Source organism: Vespula vulgaris, chromosome 1, assembly GCF_905475345.1.
Source record: "Vespula vulgaris chromosome 1, iyVesVulg1.1, whole genome shotgun sequence".
Classification (NCBI taxonomy): Eukaryota; Metazoa; Arthropoda; class Insecta; order Hymenoptera; family Vespidae; genus Vespula; species Vespula vulgaris.
Window position 1 is genome coordinate 17,438,312 of NC_066586.1, and position 17,500 is coordinate 17,455,811.

Consider the following 17,500-nt stretch of genomic DNA (forward strand, 5'->3'; position numbering starts at 1 on the left):
TCTCTCGTGCGGTCAAACCGTGTCTACATTATCGGACTATCATATCTTCGTGTATCGCTTTTTCGTAACTCGTCCTAACGCGTCAACAATACATTTAATCGAGTGTATTCTTTTCGCGATACTCAAAACGATTTTTTCTTCTTCTTTTTGCTTCTTCTTGTTCTTGTTCTTATTCTCCTTCTTGTTCTTGTTCTTCGTCTGTCTTCTTGTTTCTCTTGTTCTTATTCTTCTTGTTCTTTATATTCTTCGATTTTCGTTTCGTTACGTGAAAATTAAAGTGTGCGATCGATTGAATCAATATCATCAGGAACGAGTAATGTCGTCGTACGATACGTTGACAATGAACAATATGGATGCAGTGAACTCGACGATAGATTAGAGATTATTAAAAAGGATATATAAGGATTAACGAAATATGTTCCAACGAAGAATTTATATTTCTACGTTGGACGAGATGTTGGATTATTCGCGGACAGTGGACGCGAGTGAGAGTTGAGTGGTGTGCAATTCAAAGTGTTGTGATCGCGCGACGAGGAGAGTCGATTACTTTTTTCGGAAAGTGCGAGGAAAAAGAAAGAAAGAAAGAAAGAAAGAAAAGAAGAAGAAGAAGAACAGAAAGAGATAGAAGAAGAAGAAGAAGAACAACAACAACAACAACAACAACAAGAAAAAGAAGAAGAAGAAGAAGAAGAAGTTGGAGAAGATGAAGCGACGGTCGGCCGGGTGCCGGCCAAAGCCACCCGTCGTTTGGCCGCACAAAGCCGTTCTTGATGATAGCCATTGTAGAACATCGCCATAGAACGAAAGAGAAAAAAGAGAGAAAGAACTCGTTAAAAAGAGACGAAAGTCGCTTTGGAGAAGCGTGTAAAGAGGTCTTTATCGAAAGTCAATAGGACGTCTCTCTTCTTCTTCCCTTTTCGGATGTTCCCTATGTATATATATCATATATATACGTTCCTCTTCCTTCTTCTACACCCTCGCGGTGAACGTAAAGAAGAAAGATAGAGAAAGAGGAGCCACCTGGATTCCCACATAGCCGACGGCCGTCGGCTCTCAGTAGTGCTGCGATGGACCTCAGCACCGCCGCCTATCGTTACAACCAGAACATGATGGAATATTATACCTGTAAGCCATCCGTGAGAATTCTACGATCCGTAGATCCGAGAGATCTCTAACCATCCAGGAAAAGATTCCTAATATTTCGTTTCGTCTTCATCCCTTTCATTTTTCTTTAACCATCCTTCTATCTCTCATCGCACTACTCACTTAACCCTTTTCATCTCCCTGAGATTCATCTCCCTTATTCGTGCGTTTTATTATCAAATTAACGCTCGAATCAACGTTCGCAATTATCGTTCGTAATATCGGTCGAATGTTACATAAATCGTGTACGAAGTAAAAACTTAAGTCAAAGTTTTGCTCGAATAAGAAAATTGATACAGTCGTTTAAATATCGATGCTCGTTCAACTTCGATTCCGTAAAATCGCACGAATCCTTACGATCTTTCTTTTTCTTTTTCTTTTTTTTCGATAGATCGATACGAAGAACAAAGAGAAAGGATATAAGAGAAGAGAATCGATTTCAATCGGTCGAATCGATTATAACCCGACGAAACGAAGTAGAGCGATCAAGAAGGCGGAAAAATTCGTGGGACGATGGAACGATCGTTACGAACTTTTGTAAGAAAACGGACGGATAGAGAAAGAGAGGAAGAGAGAAAGAATGAGAGAGAAAGAGATATCAATCGTGCGGCCTTCGCGTGAATTCGAGATCTCGAATCACGTTCGAAACTCGTAAAAAAAACTCTCTGACCACAGACGATGCGTTCTCCGATCTGCGTACAAGTCATTTCAAAAATGAGTTCGATTCTTTTCTTTCCTCTTTTTCTTTTTCCTTTTTCCCTTTATCTTCCGTCCGACGAACGGTTCTCGTATCTTTCGCTTTCGATAGAAACGAAAAGTTATCCTAAAAAATATTTTCTTTCCTAGCATAAAGGAGAAATTGTGACGTGGGATTTGAAACGAAGAGAAAAGAAAAGAAGAAAAAGAAAAGAGGAGAAAAAGAGAGAAAGGAACAAGTTAATGAAACAAGAATAAATAAATTAATTAATTAATTAATTAACAAATAATCGAGCTTATCGCAAATTCGAAGAAAATTAATCATTGATAAGGAACGGCCTGCGCTTCGAGTGTTTGCTCGAAAGAAAAGAGAAGGAAAAGAAAAAAAAGAAAAGAATAATATTTGCACACTGATGCCTAATTAGTAATCAACGTTAAAGTGTATTAATTAAGAAAGACGTCCTTTTGAAATCGTGTCGCAACGAAAATGTATCGTAAAATAAAAGCTTCTTCGTGTGCGGATTCGTTGAACGCTAATGAAATGATAATAATTATGAAATACGAAGGAGAACGAGGTTCTCGTTCGGTACTTTGGATCGAGTATTAACTGGCTCGTCGTTAAAATCGTTTCGAGACTTTTAGGCCCAAAGTTGATTAATCCTTTATACGATAACGAGAAAAATATCAACGTCGAACGAGAAATAAACTTAATTAGTTTGTATAAATGAATACGTCGCTCCTCGCAAATTACCTTACCCACAATTGTGCGACTTTCTTATAAATAAGAATCATATTTCTTCTCTCTTTTTTTTTTCTCATCGTGAAACTCTGAATTTCATCGACGTATTAACGAGCATCGAAATATTTAAAAAAAGAAAAACACGTCGGGATTTCTTTTTGTTTTCTTTTTTCCTTTCTTTTTTAACGTCTTAAGCATCGAACGAAGAGATCGAACGATGAACAGAATTCATCATTACCGATTTTTTCACGACACAGAAATAAAACGTGTTTGCGAAAAAATCTCGATTCCCACGTTACTCATGTCTATCTCCGTTCGATCTTCATAATTTACGTCACATTAAGAATCGTGCACGATGGACCGATGACCGTCGTGACCGAACTGATCGTGTGAAATACAACGAAGATTATTACGATGTTTTACTTTTAAATCACATACGATCGATCTTAAAATCATTTCTAACTTAACAATTGGGAACATTAAATACATATTTCAATCGTGGGATATAATCTAGTATCTCAATAGTGATCACGATGAGAATATAAAAATAAACGTGTACGAAGTTTCGAGCATGGAAAGTAAAAAAGGATTGAAGAAAAAAAATGTTTTAAAAAATATATATATATAAGTAAAAAGAAAGATGGCGGATATGATACTACGAAGTAGATCGCGAAGTTCTACGAAACGTCTGTTTTTTTCCTTCATATTTTTCCCCCCCTCTCTCTCTCCCTTTTTTTTATTATATGTGGGTGCGCCGACGGTAATATATAACGAGCCGGAGAGTATGTAATGCAATACAAGAACAAAGCAGGGCGCGAGATGCCGATACGAGAAATATCGAGTGACTACGCTCGACGATCTATATCGAGCTTCCACGCGCGTCTAACGCGCGATTCTCGATAACTTTGACTCGAGTTCGGGCTTCCCAGATCAAATTTCCAAGACTGACTACATCTCGCCGACGGATCCGATAGAAAGACCTCGTCGATGAGTCCGAAGATGTTGCTTTTCTCTCTTCAAGTTTCAACTTGATCCTCGACATAGTACGATCTACGATCGATTAGATCGAACGTTCTCGTCGTCGAAGCGATCTCACTCATTAATTAATTCTTAAATTAAATAATTTAGAGTTAGTCTCATTGATAATTTATATATCGATATTCTCAATATTGTTTCAATTTAATGTTGTTTCAGTTGTCGTTAGAGATGAGATTATCAGAAGTATTTAAATCAATTCGATTGAAAATCCGTCAATGTCTTTTTTAATTATTATTTTCATAGTCTATATTGATTTTTATAAAAGAAATTTAAATATCGATATATCTCTACACTTCGTAAAAATTCGATCGAAGTATTCAAATCGATACGATCGAAAATCCGTCAGCTTGCTCTTTTAATGAAACAATCAATGTTGACTTTTATAAAGAATTTAAATATCGATACATTTCTAAACGTAATCTCAAATTAACTTCAGACAAATTATCGAAGTATTTAAATCGATACGATTGAAAACCAGCGACATATTTTTGAATTAATATTTAAACAACGTTGATTTTTATAAAAAAAAAAATATATTGCAAGTTATCGGCGATATAACAAAACATTTAATATTATCCTGATTATTGAAATTATACGGAACATTATCGTTGAAAATCTGCGTAACGAAGTTTCAAAATAAAAAGTAAAAATAAAAAAAAATACAAAACAATACAAAAAGAAAAGAAAAGAAAAAGTCTGTAAGTCAAGAAAAAAAAAAAAGAAAAAGAAAGAAAACGATCATTCGTATAAAACTCGATCGATGATCATCGAAGGAAGAAACGATGATCTTTCTATTCTCGGACACGCGTTTTCCTAACGGAAATATAATGGAGACAAGAAAGACAGGAGATCGAGAAGTAGTCCGCAGCAGCTCGGCGAACAGCCAGGTCACCTTATTTCTATCGTGGATGTTTCTTATATCGGCGTCACGAATCGTGATCGATTAGAAGGGATTCCGATCGAGAAAAATCACCAAATGCGAAATAAAGAAAGATAAATATACACAAACGCACACATACATATACACATAGAGAGAGAAAGGGAGATTTCGATCATTATACATATGTATCGATACATAAATAAATGAACGAACGCTCGTATCGAATTTATCGTCGATAGAGAGAGAGAAAGAGAGAGAGAGAAAGAGAGAGAGAAAGAAAAAGAAAGAAAGAAAGAAAGAAAAAAAAAGTATGGCACGATCGATAGGTGGGAGGGATGGAAGAGTAGAGGTATTGGTAGGAGGAGAAAAATCCTCGATGGCGAGATTCACCTTCGTTATTTTCGAATGAACGAACGAACGAACCTACGAACGAACGAACGAACGAACGAACGAACGAACGAACGAACGAACGAACGAACGAACGATCTGTATTTTGCCGGATACGTTTCACCGCACACTCGATTTTATTCGCGTATTTAAACCGACGGATGTATTCCCAATATACGATCGTGCAAATCGTAATGGATGAAATCCCGCTCTCATACCGTTGCGTTCGATTCGTTCGATTAAAACGAGACGCTTTATAATTGGCATAGCCGCGCCGCGATAGAGAAATGAAATCGTTGAGAGGGATGAGGAGAGGGGGAAGGGAAGAGAGGAAGAAAGGGGAGGTTGAGATAGAAGAGGAAGGGAGAGAGGGAGGGGCTATCACATCTTCTTACACTCTCGCTAACTTTCTACGATGACTTGTCATCGCCATCTTCTTCTTCGTCGTCGTCGTCGTCGTCGTTTAATAATAATAGGGATAGTCATGATCTGTCAATATTCTTCTAGTTTTTCTCTTTGAGGAATGATTATAAATAGAAAATCGATGAAAAGCGAGTAACGCGTTTTATTCGGTCTACATATATATATATATATATATATATACATATATATGTGTGTGTGTGTATTCTTCGATCACTTAGAGAAAGTGTGGATAAATTAAATACGTTTGTTTCTTTCGTTTCTTTTTTTTTTTTTTTATTTCATTTATTTATTTATTTATTCATCTTATCCCTTTACCACTTAATCCCCCTTCCTATCTTTCACCTTCTCATATCTACTAGTAAATAAACCTAATCGCATTAATCCGTGGCCGTTGTTCGTGGAAAATCGAGCGCTTCGATTTATTCGTGTAATAAGTTTCGGTAATACTACGAACCGAGTGGACTACTCTCCGTAGTCCACAAATCGGTTTGATACTACTCTACTCTCATGTGCATGAGAGAGATAGAGATAGAGAGAGAGAGAGAGATGGTTAATCCGCGGGGGTGGTCCACAGGCCGGAGGCAGATAGAACCCTCGTATAGTTGTGGTCAGCAGGCGTGACGGCGTGTGTGCGTCGCGCGTAGGGCAGTCATGGTGCTTTTGCCGTGGAAATGCCACCATGATTCCAACGATGTCCCCCTGACTACCGGCCAACGCCACGGGGATGCGACCATAAACGCGAAAGCGAATTGATTTGCGACCGGAAAGCGCGTATCGTTTCTAGTAATGATATCGGGGGTGTCTACTCATTGTCTTCTCTGTCTATGCGAGATACGTAGTACTTACTTCGTCTGTTTTTCATCACGTTCGATGAATGTTCGTGAAAGGAAATGAAAAGGAAAGGGGAAAAAAAGTAAAGAAAAAATTGAAGAAATCAGAACAAATCAGAAATAATAATCATGACGACGATGATGATGATGATGATGATGATGATGATGATGATGATAAAACGATGAGTAGAGATATGAATTTCAAAAAAAAATATCAACGAGAAGTACTCTCTTTTGTTCGTAAAGAAATAATGAAGTGATGGTAGAAAACATGTAATTAAAAAAGAAAAAGGGAGAAAAAGAAAAAGGAAGAAAACCGAAAATAATAATAATAATAAAAAAAAAAGAAAGAAAAAAAATTAAATGTCTACGCGGAATATCGTAGAGGGAGATCGTTTTGTGTGAAAGCCGCGATAAATCAAATCGAAATGTAATCTACCAAACGCAATTATCCGTGGGTAATTGCAACGATAGATTTCGTCGGAGGAGCTGGGCTCGTGTGCATGTGTAAAGACGTAAGAGTGTGTGCGACCACAATAACCGCAACGTACGCGATCGGATCGGATCGGTAACAGTCGAAATTAAAAGTGATCGCTTTGGGGAAAAAAAAGAAAGAAAGAAAAAAAAGAAAATGCAAAAGAGGAAAATTCAGAGAAATGAATAGTCTAATTTTAGTCTAATTTCATCCCTCGTGTTCGTAAAAAAAGCAAAAAAAAAAAGAAAAGAAAAGAAAAGAAAAATTGTAAAACTACCAGACGTGAATAAAGAGATAATGTAATTTAATGCGATGTGATGTAAGGGACGGACTGAGTTCGATGAAGTCACCAGAAACACTCGACGTTACGAGATGATCATCGAATCATCGACGCACTGGCGCGAACACGAGGGCATATGTCACTAGACAGAACCCTCCATTTACGTTATTAGACTCGGAGTTATCGCGTTATGGTAGTACGCGAATTAAGTCTTCGTTATCTCGTACGTACGCGTATAAAATAATAAAAATATTTAGCGTAATAATGTATCTACGTATTTCTTCAAAATTTACTTTTTAAGTAGGACTTATGTGAATTACTCGAACAAATATGTAACAGATTATACGTGTTTATATAGAAAAAAAATTTCAATTATTATAAAAAAGATTTGTATTATCGAATAATAAAAAGACAAAAAAAAAGAAAAAAATGAAGAAACACTATTGCAACTTGGTAGTAACTTGGAAGGGGAGTTTGCATATGGACGAAATCGAACGTTGAACGACTTACGTGTTCAAAAAAAAAAAAAAAGAAATATTTTATAATTTTACATACATCTATATTGAAACGTAGAGAATTTATAAAATATTCTCTGAGATATAAGAATTGTGGATAGACCAAATCGGATCGCATTCTATTTCGATTCTCTCGAATAAAATCGAAATAGAAGAAATTGCGAAAGAGAGAAGCGATTCGACTAACTCCGTCAAAAACTTTCCTCGGTTTGCGTTTCTCGTGCCAAATATCGTAATATAAATCTAAAATATATCACAGGAACCGCCTACGTACTCGTGTCTACCCACAAATATCGTAAAAAGACAGAAAAAGAAAAAAAAAAAGAAAAAGAAAAATGACAAATTATAATATAAAAGATATCTTTCGAAGATCTCACCGAATTACAATATCCCTAACGATACTAACAACAAGAGAATGAAATACCCTGAAAAATTTGTGTTCTCTCTTGGCGATATATAAAAACGTCCCTTTCTCTTTCCTCCCCTTTCTTCTCTTTACTCCCCCTTAGCTTTCTTTTTCTTACCGGGCACGTTGAAGAGAAAAGCGCAATTTTCCGAAAAAGGGGGAGATCGGTCACGTTCAATAACTTCCATTCCTCTTCTAGCAAAAGCGATACAACTTTCACCTGCTTTCTCAACAACGACATTGCTACGTCGAGTTAACGATAACACGGTTATTACTTAGAAAACATGGAGTAAAAAATTTATCTAAAAAATAATTACTAAACCGTACGTTTAGTTCGACCGACCGATCTTACACGAGATGCCTCTCCCTTTGCTTGCCTTGCCCCCTTCGCTTCTATCATTCTATTCGATTCATGGAGATATTTCAAAAATTGTAAAAAAAAAAAAAAAGAGAGAAAGAGAAAAAAAACACATGAATATACATGTACGTATGTATAAATCTATCTATCCATTAACCATTTTAAAAATATTTGTACGATTAATGCAAAAAGAGGTGTGTGTGTGTGTGTGTGTGTATAAATATTTATATATTTTTATCTACAAAATATTTTAAACCGTTATATATAAAAAAGTATAAAAAATATTTTATACATTTATATATAAAAAATACATGCATATATATATGTATTTATAATATCATTAATATTACATATATATATTAATATATATATACGTGTGTACCGTATTAACAATATAAAAAAATGCATTACAACACTAACCATAACAATTTGATGGGAAGTGGGGGGGGGGGGAAGGAGGAAAAGACCACTGCTCAAACTTTTTCCCACGGGATCAAAGACCAATACTACATCCTTGTAGGAAGTTCGGAAAATGTCGCAAGCTTTAAATCGAAAGCTCGAAAGTCTCGCGAGAGTGCACGGAAAGTTGACCCCGAACGATCTCTCTCTCTCTCTCTCTCTCTCTCTCTCTCTCTCTCTCTCTCTCTCTCTCTCTCTCTCTCTCTCTCTCTTTCTCTTTGACTGCCTCTTTCTTTCGTTCTTTCTTTCTTTCTTTCTTTCTTTCTTTCTTTCTTACTTATCGTTAGACCATTCGAAAGTCCATTCTTAAAGCTCGAGTAGGTAGGATTCTTTCTACGAGTCGGCTAATGCTCCATCGATTTCCATTTTTCCAGGCCACGGTGGAGTTAACCAGCTTGGTGGTGTCTTCGTGAATGGGAGGCCCTTACCGGATGTAGTAAGGCAAAGGATCGTCGAACTAGCGCATAGTGGTGTCCGACCGTGCGACATTTCGAGACAACTCAGGGTATCTCACGGCTGTGTATCCAAGATATTGTCAAGGTGAGTACCACTCGTTTTTCTTTTTTATATTGTATCATCATCGATCTGATCTTTAAGATCTTCCCATTTATTATAAGGACAAATTATTATTCCAGATTTAATTTAATCAAATATAAAATATACTGACAAATTCAGTGTAACGTATATAAAAGAATATTTTTTTAATTTTATTTTATTTATTTATTATTACATGTAATATTAATATATATATATATACGTATAATATTTATTTAGATATAAACTATATTGAAAATTAATATATAGAATACTTTTCAATCTTATCTTTTTCAATAACTTCCTCGAAAATCAGACCAAAATATTTTCTGACGAAACACGGAACGAGTTGTAAATCAATTCTTCAATCGAATCGTAAATTCGTCTCTTGCAATAATTATTTCTTATCCAATAAAACAAACAAATCGTGTTTAAAATATAAATAGATAACTACTTATTTACTACATACATACATACACACCTACACACACACACATATATATATATAAATTTTCAAGGTCGACAGAATTAAAATAAATCGTAAGGTTTCACGATCTCGTAATCGATTCATCGATCGTCTTGATGAAACAAGAATGAAAAAAAAGAACAAGATAGATAGATAGATATAAACAGAAAGACAGACAGAGAGAGAGATATTTGGTATTCTTGGATCAGAGTGATTTAATTAAAAGCACAGTTAGAAGCTTGAGTAAGAAATAAGACAAGGGACGTACTGGCAGGACCGGAAGGAAACACCCTTCTCTCTCTTTTTCTCTCTCTTTCTCTCTTTTGGTGGCGAACGTGGGGGTGCCAACGGGGCCGACGATATGCGGTTTCCATGTTTTTTCCACCCTCTACCCCTGCTCAGTTATAACGGGTGGCCTCGTGCCGTTTTGATGGCCCGAGAATGTCATTCTTCCGCCGTCGTCGTTTTCGTCCTACGAATATCATTGTCATGTATTCGAGTTCTTTCACGAATTCGATATAATAGACGGACTGTATTATTTACTATTGGAGTGTGTATGTAAAAGAGAGATAGAGATAGAGAGAGAGAAAAAGAGAAAGAGAGAGTGAATGTTTTACCCTTCACATTTTTTCCCCATCTTGCTCTTTTTTCTGTCTCTATTTGATTCTTTTCTCTCTATTTTGATATACAGGAAAGAGAACTAAATTTCTTTGAGAATAAGAAATATATATATATATATAAGTGTACCTATATGGTTTTATTAAATAAATAATAAAGTAAAGAGAGAGAGAGAGAGAGAGGAAGGGAGAAAGGGAGAGAGAATTGTTTAAAAAAAAAGAAAAAAGAAGGAGAGAAAAAAAATAAAGAAAACAAATTAAAAAGAAAATAGAAAAAATAGGGGAAAAAATGGTAAAAAAAAAAAGAAAAGTAACCTGGCAGTGGATGTAACGAATGTATTCGATGTCGCGTCATAGAATTTATACTTTGAGATTTATTACTGAAATTCAATCGCGAATCCGCGCGAGAATACAAGAAACTTTTTTCTACATATCCATAAGTTATATATATTTATAAATGTATCTTTATATATATATATGTATGTATGTATGTATGTATGTATGTATGAACACGTGTGTAGGTGTATATCTATGTATACAAGTATGTGTTTTGTGTATAGATCGGATAGAAAAGACGGTCTAACACTCAAACCTGTAAAAGTTAACAGTTATAAACTTAATCGACTGTTATCCAATATCCATTTATCGAATACGAACGATACTAGAAAGGGCGGCAATGAATAGAACGACTATTGCATGTTGTATATATGTACCATCGATAAGTACTTACTTTCAATACGAAAAAAAATGAGAAAGAGAGAGAGAGAGAGTGAGTGAATAAATGAGTGAGTGAGTGAGTGAGTGAGTGAATGAGTGCAATTCTCTCTTCTATCGGATCGATAGCTTCGATAGCGTGAATTGCAATTTTAACGCGCTCGAAATCGATCGCGACTAAGAAGAAAAGAAAGAAAGAGTGAGTGAGTGAGAGAGTGATAGAGAAAGAGAGAGAGAGAGAGAGTTAAAAAGTGTGTGTGTGTGTGTGTGTGTGAGAGAGAGAGAAAGAAAGAGATAGAGAGAGAGAGAGAGAAAGACGGTGAAACGATTATCCATGCGGTCGTATGGATCTCGTCGATGAAATTACGATTTCCTAAATGATTTATTTAGAAATCAACGGAAATAGCCCGGTCGACGAATTAATCGATTGCTCGTAAAAGCACACCACAGGTGATTGGCCTTTTTGTTATATTCGAATCGAATCGTTCGACTCTCGCAACTCGATACTCGATACTTTCGTCATGTTAACTTTTTCCCATTTTTTTCTCTTTTTCGTTTCTCTTTTTTTCTTCCTTCTTTCTTTCTTCTCTTTTTCATTTTTTCTTCTTTTGTTCCATTTCAATTTTTATATTCGTTTTTCTTTTCGTTTTCGAGTTTCCTCGTATACTTACGCGACATAACACTGAGAGAAAGATTTTTGTCATCAATTATTTCGCCACGCAGTATGACAAAAGGAAAAGTAAAAGAGAGAAAGAGAGAGAGAGAGAGAGAGAGAGAAAGGGAGAGTAAAAAAAAGAAGAAGAAGAAGAAGAAGACGAGAAAAAAAAGAAAGAAAAAAGAAAAACTAAATAAAAAGGAACTTCGCGGGTGTTTCCTTTCTCTTTTCTTTGCATTAGCGATTGTACTGAACATTTTTTTATGAAGAACAAAATTTTTTTTATGAAAGACGCGAAGACATAGAGAGAAAGAGAAAGATGAATATAACGAAGAAACGAGAATACAATGAATAAAAGTTTTGTTTTGCGAAAATTCGATGAGATTCTAAGAGATCCTCTCGACGAAAAAAGAAGAAAGAAGAAAGAAAGAAAAAGAGAAAAAAAGTGAAGAAGAAGAAGAAGAAGTAAAATTTCTTTAACAATATTCGTCGAGGGTGTCTCAGAAATAGGACAAGGAGAAGCGAGAAACGATAAATAACAAAAACGGATGCATGTTGTACAATTTTACGGCTGGAGAACGTTCGCGCCATGCCGAAAGGGTTTTCGGGACGAGGAAACGGCGTTAAAACGCAAGAGCGCACCGTTTTACGCAGTCACGCGTCGGTGATACGCCTCGTAAGAAGGCGTTTTCTCTCTCTCTCCCTCTCTCTCTCTCTCTCTTTCTCTCTCTCTCTCTCTCTCTCTCTCTATCTCTCTCTATCTCTCTCTTTATCTTTCTCTCTTACTCTCGTCTTCGCGGAATCGCAGTCACCGTCAATGCCGTCGCCATCGCCGTCGCCACCGTCTCCGTGCACCATGGCGGTACTTGTTCAATACCCGAACTCTCAAATCGGCATGAGAGAGAAGAGCTCGTAAAAAGAGCCACGCGTCGCTCGTGTTGAAAAGCTTGTGCACTAGACCTTTACAGGAGGATACGTATCTACCGGTTTTTAGGGAACAAAAAAGAGACCGAAAATTATTTGGTCCAGACACAAGAAGATCTACTCTTCTTCTTCTTCTTCTTCTTCTTCTTTTTATTTTTCTTCTTTCTTTCTTTCTTTCTTCCTTCCTTGGTAAAACAAAGAGTAAATCGACTTTTCTTTGTACGTAAAGGAATTAAAAGGGTGCAATATTTTTTTATTTTACATGTAAGATTATTGTGTGCGCGTGTGTGTATTATAAATAATATAATATATATAAAATTATATACATGTACGTATGTACAGATATGTATATAATAATTTCAATTAATAATTAGTAATAAATATGGGAAGTGTTCGTTTCAATAAATTTTTAAGGATTTTTAAAACGTTGGTTTTTCGTTTTCTTTCTTTTTTTTCTCTTTATTTTTTCATTCTTCTTTTTTTTCCTGTTTCCGTTATTCGCGATTAGAAAAAAAAAATTACGAAATCATAATTTTTTCGTCATTCACTGATAAAGAGAGAGAAAGAAGAAGAAGAAGAAAAAATAGAAATTAGAATTCTTAAAGAGATGCTAATAAATATCGATATTTATTACCATTGATCGTAATTATGATTTACGATTGAAATTGTCGTAAGATCAACGACAATGATTTAGTGGAGAAAAAAACTACGTCTAGGTATATCGCCCGGGAGAATGAAAGTGTAGTGAATCGTGCGTGAACCTGTTTCGAACGCATTTAAATCGAAATTAAGCGAGAGCACTCGGTCGATTTGAAAAATCGCACGATCTAATGACCATTTCACGCGAGGGAGCCCGAGAGAGCAGAACAAAAAGAGAAAGAGAGAGAGTCACAAAGCGAATAAGAGAGATAAAGAGGGAAAGAGTGAAATGTCAACGGTTGAGCATTGCCATGTGTGCTCGGAATGGGGTTTTACGCCAGATATAATCGTAATAATTTCGAAGGGTTCCATCCGTGACCTCCACTATTTAAGGGTGCCAGAAAGCTTTTATAACAGCAGGTTCAAAGTCTGACGTTATTCTCAATTCTCTTCTTCTTTTCTTCTTTATTCTATTTTCTTTTCTTTTCTATCTTTTCTGTTCCTTCTTTTTCTTTTTTTTTTTTATTTTTTTCATCCCCTTGCTCTTCCATTTTTATCGCGCACGACGAACCAGCTTTTCTAGGAGCTAATTTTCTAGTATAAATTTCTCTCTTTTTTTTTTTTTACAAAAAAATTTTTTTGCTCGCTCGTATTTAATAACATTATTTTCGAGAGGATCGTATCGTCGAAATTTCAGTTGATTTCACGTTGAAACGTTTTATTTCAGTCGGACGATTTCGAAGAAGTTCTCAGTTCTCAAGAGACATCGAGATAAAGCGAGAAGCAAGAGACGACAAGTAGAAGCGTCGATAATCGAATTTTAGCGTGGCAGATCAATTTCTGGGTTTCCCCACCAAAGTAACAACGCCGTTGTAGCTCGCTAGGGGACGGCTCCATTCGCCGTTAGCTTGTTCCGCGTCAAGTGCCGACCGCGCTCGTTCGCCGAAATCATATTAGGCTTTGCCATAACCGTAAGAACGCATTAACGATCGCACGTTTTCACTTCAATGTTGTTCGAACGGAGCGAAAAGGGCGCACGGAAAAAAAAAAGAAACAAAAAGATCTACGATGAATATACTACAAAAAAAGTCCCTGTTTCCTCTCTCTCTCTTTTTTATTTTTTTTAATATCATACTCGAACAACGATCAGAGATTAGAATTATCATCGATTAGAAACAATTGTTAGAACTAAATAGACGTCATGGAAGGATATAAAATATATTTGTCATTATATTTAATGTATTAATACGAAATTAATTAAAATACATATGATGTATTAATAGAAAACTTTATATCGCGATAACATATTAATTTTGATCGTTTGCATAATCAGTTTGAAATTTTTTAAATCAATCCTCTTCGTTTCGTAGATATCATTAGGGAGATTGATTAAATCTTAATTTCTCTGATACTTAAACCAGTCAAAAATTAATTAACTATAACAAAAAAACACGAACAAAGGAAACAAGAATATAGACCAAACGATGTCACGGAAGTAACGCGATAAGATCGTCTCGAAGCTTCTACTATCTTCCATATCATTAAAAATAAATACGTGTTCTCTAATTGATATATACATATATATATATAAAGAAAAAAAAATAGAGAAAAAAAAGGGGGAAAATAAAGAAAGAAAAATCTCTCTCGCCGAAGATGAGTGTCTCTTTCGAGAGTAATGTACACGCGTTCGCGCAAAATAAACGGCTAGAAAATGGACGATATATATCGAGAGAGAGAGAGAGAGAGAGAGAGAAATAGAGAGATAGAGAGATAGAAAGAGACAGAGAGAGAGAGAGAGAGAGAGAGAGAGAGAGAGAAGCCGAGTGAGCGAGGTTCGCCGACGCCGGCGACGGACCCACATCCATCAAGGCGGCCCACAAGCGAACCATTATTGCGGGCTTTCTGCCGTAATTGAATTTAAGCACGAGCGAAGATATTATTTAACTAATTAGGCACAAAGGGCGCGTTCACGGCGGTCCAATCGCGATCGTCCATCGCCAGCGGTGAGTCCATGTAGCCGCGGGTGGCTGCCAGAGAGAGAAAGAGAGAGAGAAAGAGAAAGAGAAAGAGAAAATGTAGCTTGCTAGCTAGATAGAAGAGAAAGAGAGATAAAGAGAGATAAAGAAAGAGAGAGAGAGAGAGAGAGAAATAGAGGAACAGGGGTAGGCCAGCAGGGGGGCAGAAGCCGTTTGTTTTAAAACAGCCGGCCGTTGACGCACCGCTGGACGACTATTCGTTATTCCAACGTTGGCTGACTGCCGCTCCGGAAAAAATGCAAAATCTTCTCGCTCTTACGAGTTTTCTCTTTAAAAAAAAAAAAGAGAGAGAGAGAGAGAGAGAAAATGGAAGAAAGAAAAACGAGACGCGCGATTTTTGTTCTCTCCTCGCACTCCGACGAGAAACGTAGAAATGTCAATGGACGATTGTCTTTGTTTTCTTTTTTGTTTGTTACTTTTGTTAGTTTTCACTTTTTGAAATGTTACATGCCATTAAATCCACCGTCCGATGTTCGCGTTCATAAAAAAAAAAAGAAAGAAAGAAAAAGAACGAAGCGTAAGAACGACGAGATTTTCGTTTCGAGATAGGTAAGAAGATTCTTGGAACTAACGAGCGCGAAGAAAGATCGTTGAATTTTCTCGATTAAACGAGTAACATTTTTTTAAAGGCATTTTTGTTTTGTCACAACAGGTATTACGAAACCGGTAGCTTCAAAGCCGGCGTGATAGGTGGTTCCAAACCTAAAGTAGCAACGCCACCGGTTGTCGATGCGATCGCGAATTACAAGAGGGACAATCCGACGATGTTTGCTTGGGAGATTCGAGACAGGTTGCTGGCAGAAGGGATTTGTTCGCAGGACAACGTACCCTCTGTCTCGTCTATCAATCGGTAAGTACTTAAATACATTTCTTTTCGATCGGATCGATCTCTTCTCGAAATCTCAAAAAAATCCCTGACAAAACACCTGAACCCCGATTAGAAACAAAAGATAGTCCTCGGAGACCCTTTCCGAAGAAAAAGGGATTTGATCATCGAGATCTCTCGACATATGCTCCACTCGAATCACCGATGGGAGCGATTAGTCCTAGCACTTTTGTACTTGCCAAGACTACTAGCAACACCCTTCTGCTTCTTTTGCTTCCATCCCCACCCCTAGCCTTATCCCCATTCCCCTACTCTATTCCGAACAAGTGTGCATCGAGATAAGTGTACAACGCAGACCGATTCGACACCCCCGATCCTATTGACCTTTCGCAGGTTCCTTCGGGAACGAGCCGATTAATTCGAGTGTTTTTACGTCGCGTAGTGGCTCGGGTCAGCGGCTCTCAGAGTGGAACACGAGTAGTAATAGTAGTTGTAGTAGTAATAGTAGTAGTGCCGATGATGGTAGTAGTAGTAGTAGTAGTAGCAGTAGAACCTTAGACTTGGAAGGGCCCGTCCTACCAAGAGAGAACAGGGGAACTAACTCCCATGAGACTGCATTACAGCGTATCAGCACCGCACAAACTGAACGACTCTACTTCTCTCTCTCTCTTCGTTTGGAATGAAGTAGAGAAAGAGAGAAAGAGAGAGAGAGAGAGAGAGAGAGAGAGAGGGAAGAAAAGGCAGAGGGCCATTGATCGACTCGCATATGTCCCGAGATTTAATCAGTCGCTACTTAAGACCTTATCTCCTGTCTCATCCGGCATCTCTCGTGTACCTTAGCGTGTTGTTACAATCCCTATCCCTACAAGTGGATAACTGATAATCTAATCGAGCGTAATGCGGATCGAATTTCCTACAAGCGAGAGATCAACTAAATCGATTTCCTTTGGGCTTGCTAATGGAAACATACGCAAATGAGTTTAACGCGTTGGCGAACATCCTAACCGCTAATTTAACATTCTTAACTCTTTCTCTCGTATTTTACCTCTTTCCAAAGATTAACGCCCTAAGGATCTCTCACCTGATCCAATCCTTCTAATATTAAAATATCGATGTCTCTTATCTTATCTTTTAAATCTAAAAATACAAAGAAACGATCGATGAAATTTGCCAAATATATTGAACAAATTCTATCACTTATACGTTCGATCAAAATTTCGTTTCTCGATGATGATAAATTATATTATACGATATTAGATATATTATTATCCAATACGTTTATATTCAGATTCGAGATCGGTACGGTATGAGAAAAGTAATAATAATAAGAACAACGTGACAATGGTTGCTAACCATCAAGATTTAAATAATATTACGACGTTGGGGTTGGCATGTAACGGACGATAAAGTTCCGTCGATTCGCGGACACTTTCAACTGGTATATACCGTGAACCAGACTT

The 17,500-nt window shown here is 36.8% G+C and overlaps 1 protein-coding gene and 1 long non-coding RNA gene across 3 annotated transcripts in view; one reads left to right on the forward strand and one right to left on the reverse strand.

The window, feature by feature from the left end:
• The window catches only part of LOC127061737 (neurogenic protein mastermind-like), a 186,404-nt gene that overhangs the window by 139,203 nt on the left and 29,701 nt on the right, over positions 1–17,500 (forward strand). Inside the window, exons 4-5 of the mRNA XM_050989041.1 lie at positions 9,004–9,169; positions 15,867–16,064. Coding sequence (XP_050844998.1) covers positions 9,004–9,169; positions 15,867–16,064 — 364 coding nt within the window. The remainder of the gene's footprint in view (positions 1–9,003; positions 9,170–15,866; positions 16,065–17,500) is intronic.
• Positions 1–17,500, reverse strand: part of LOC127061761 (uncharacterized) — a 120,100-nt gene that overhangs the window by 73,887 nt on the left and 28,713 nt on the right. The window contains exon 1 of one of the 2 annotated variants that reach the window (XR_007780949.1): positions 9,898–9,987. The exons of the other annotated variant lie outside the window; for it this stretch is intronic. This is a non-coding gene — a long non-coding RNA (uncharacterized LOC127061761). Of the gene's footprint in view, positions 1–9,897; positions 9,988–17,500 lie in introns of those variants that run through there. 2 annotated transcript variants of the gene reach the window in all.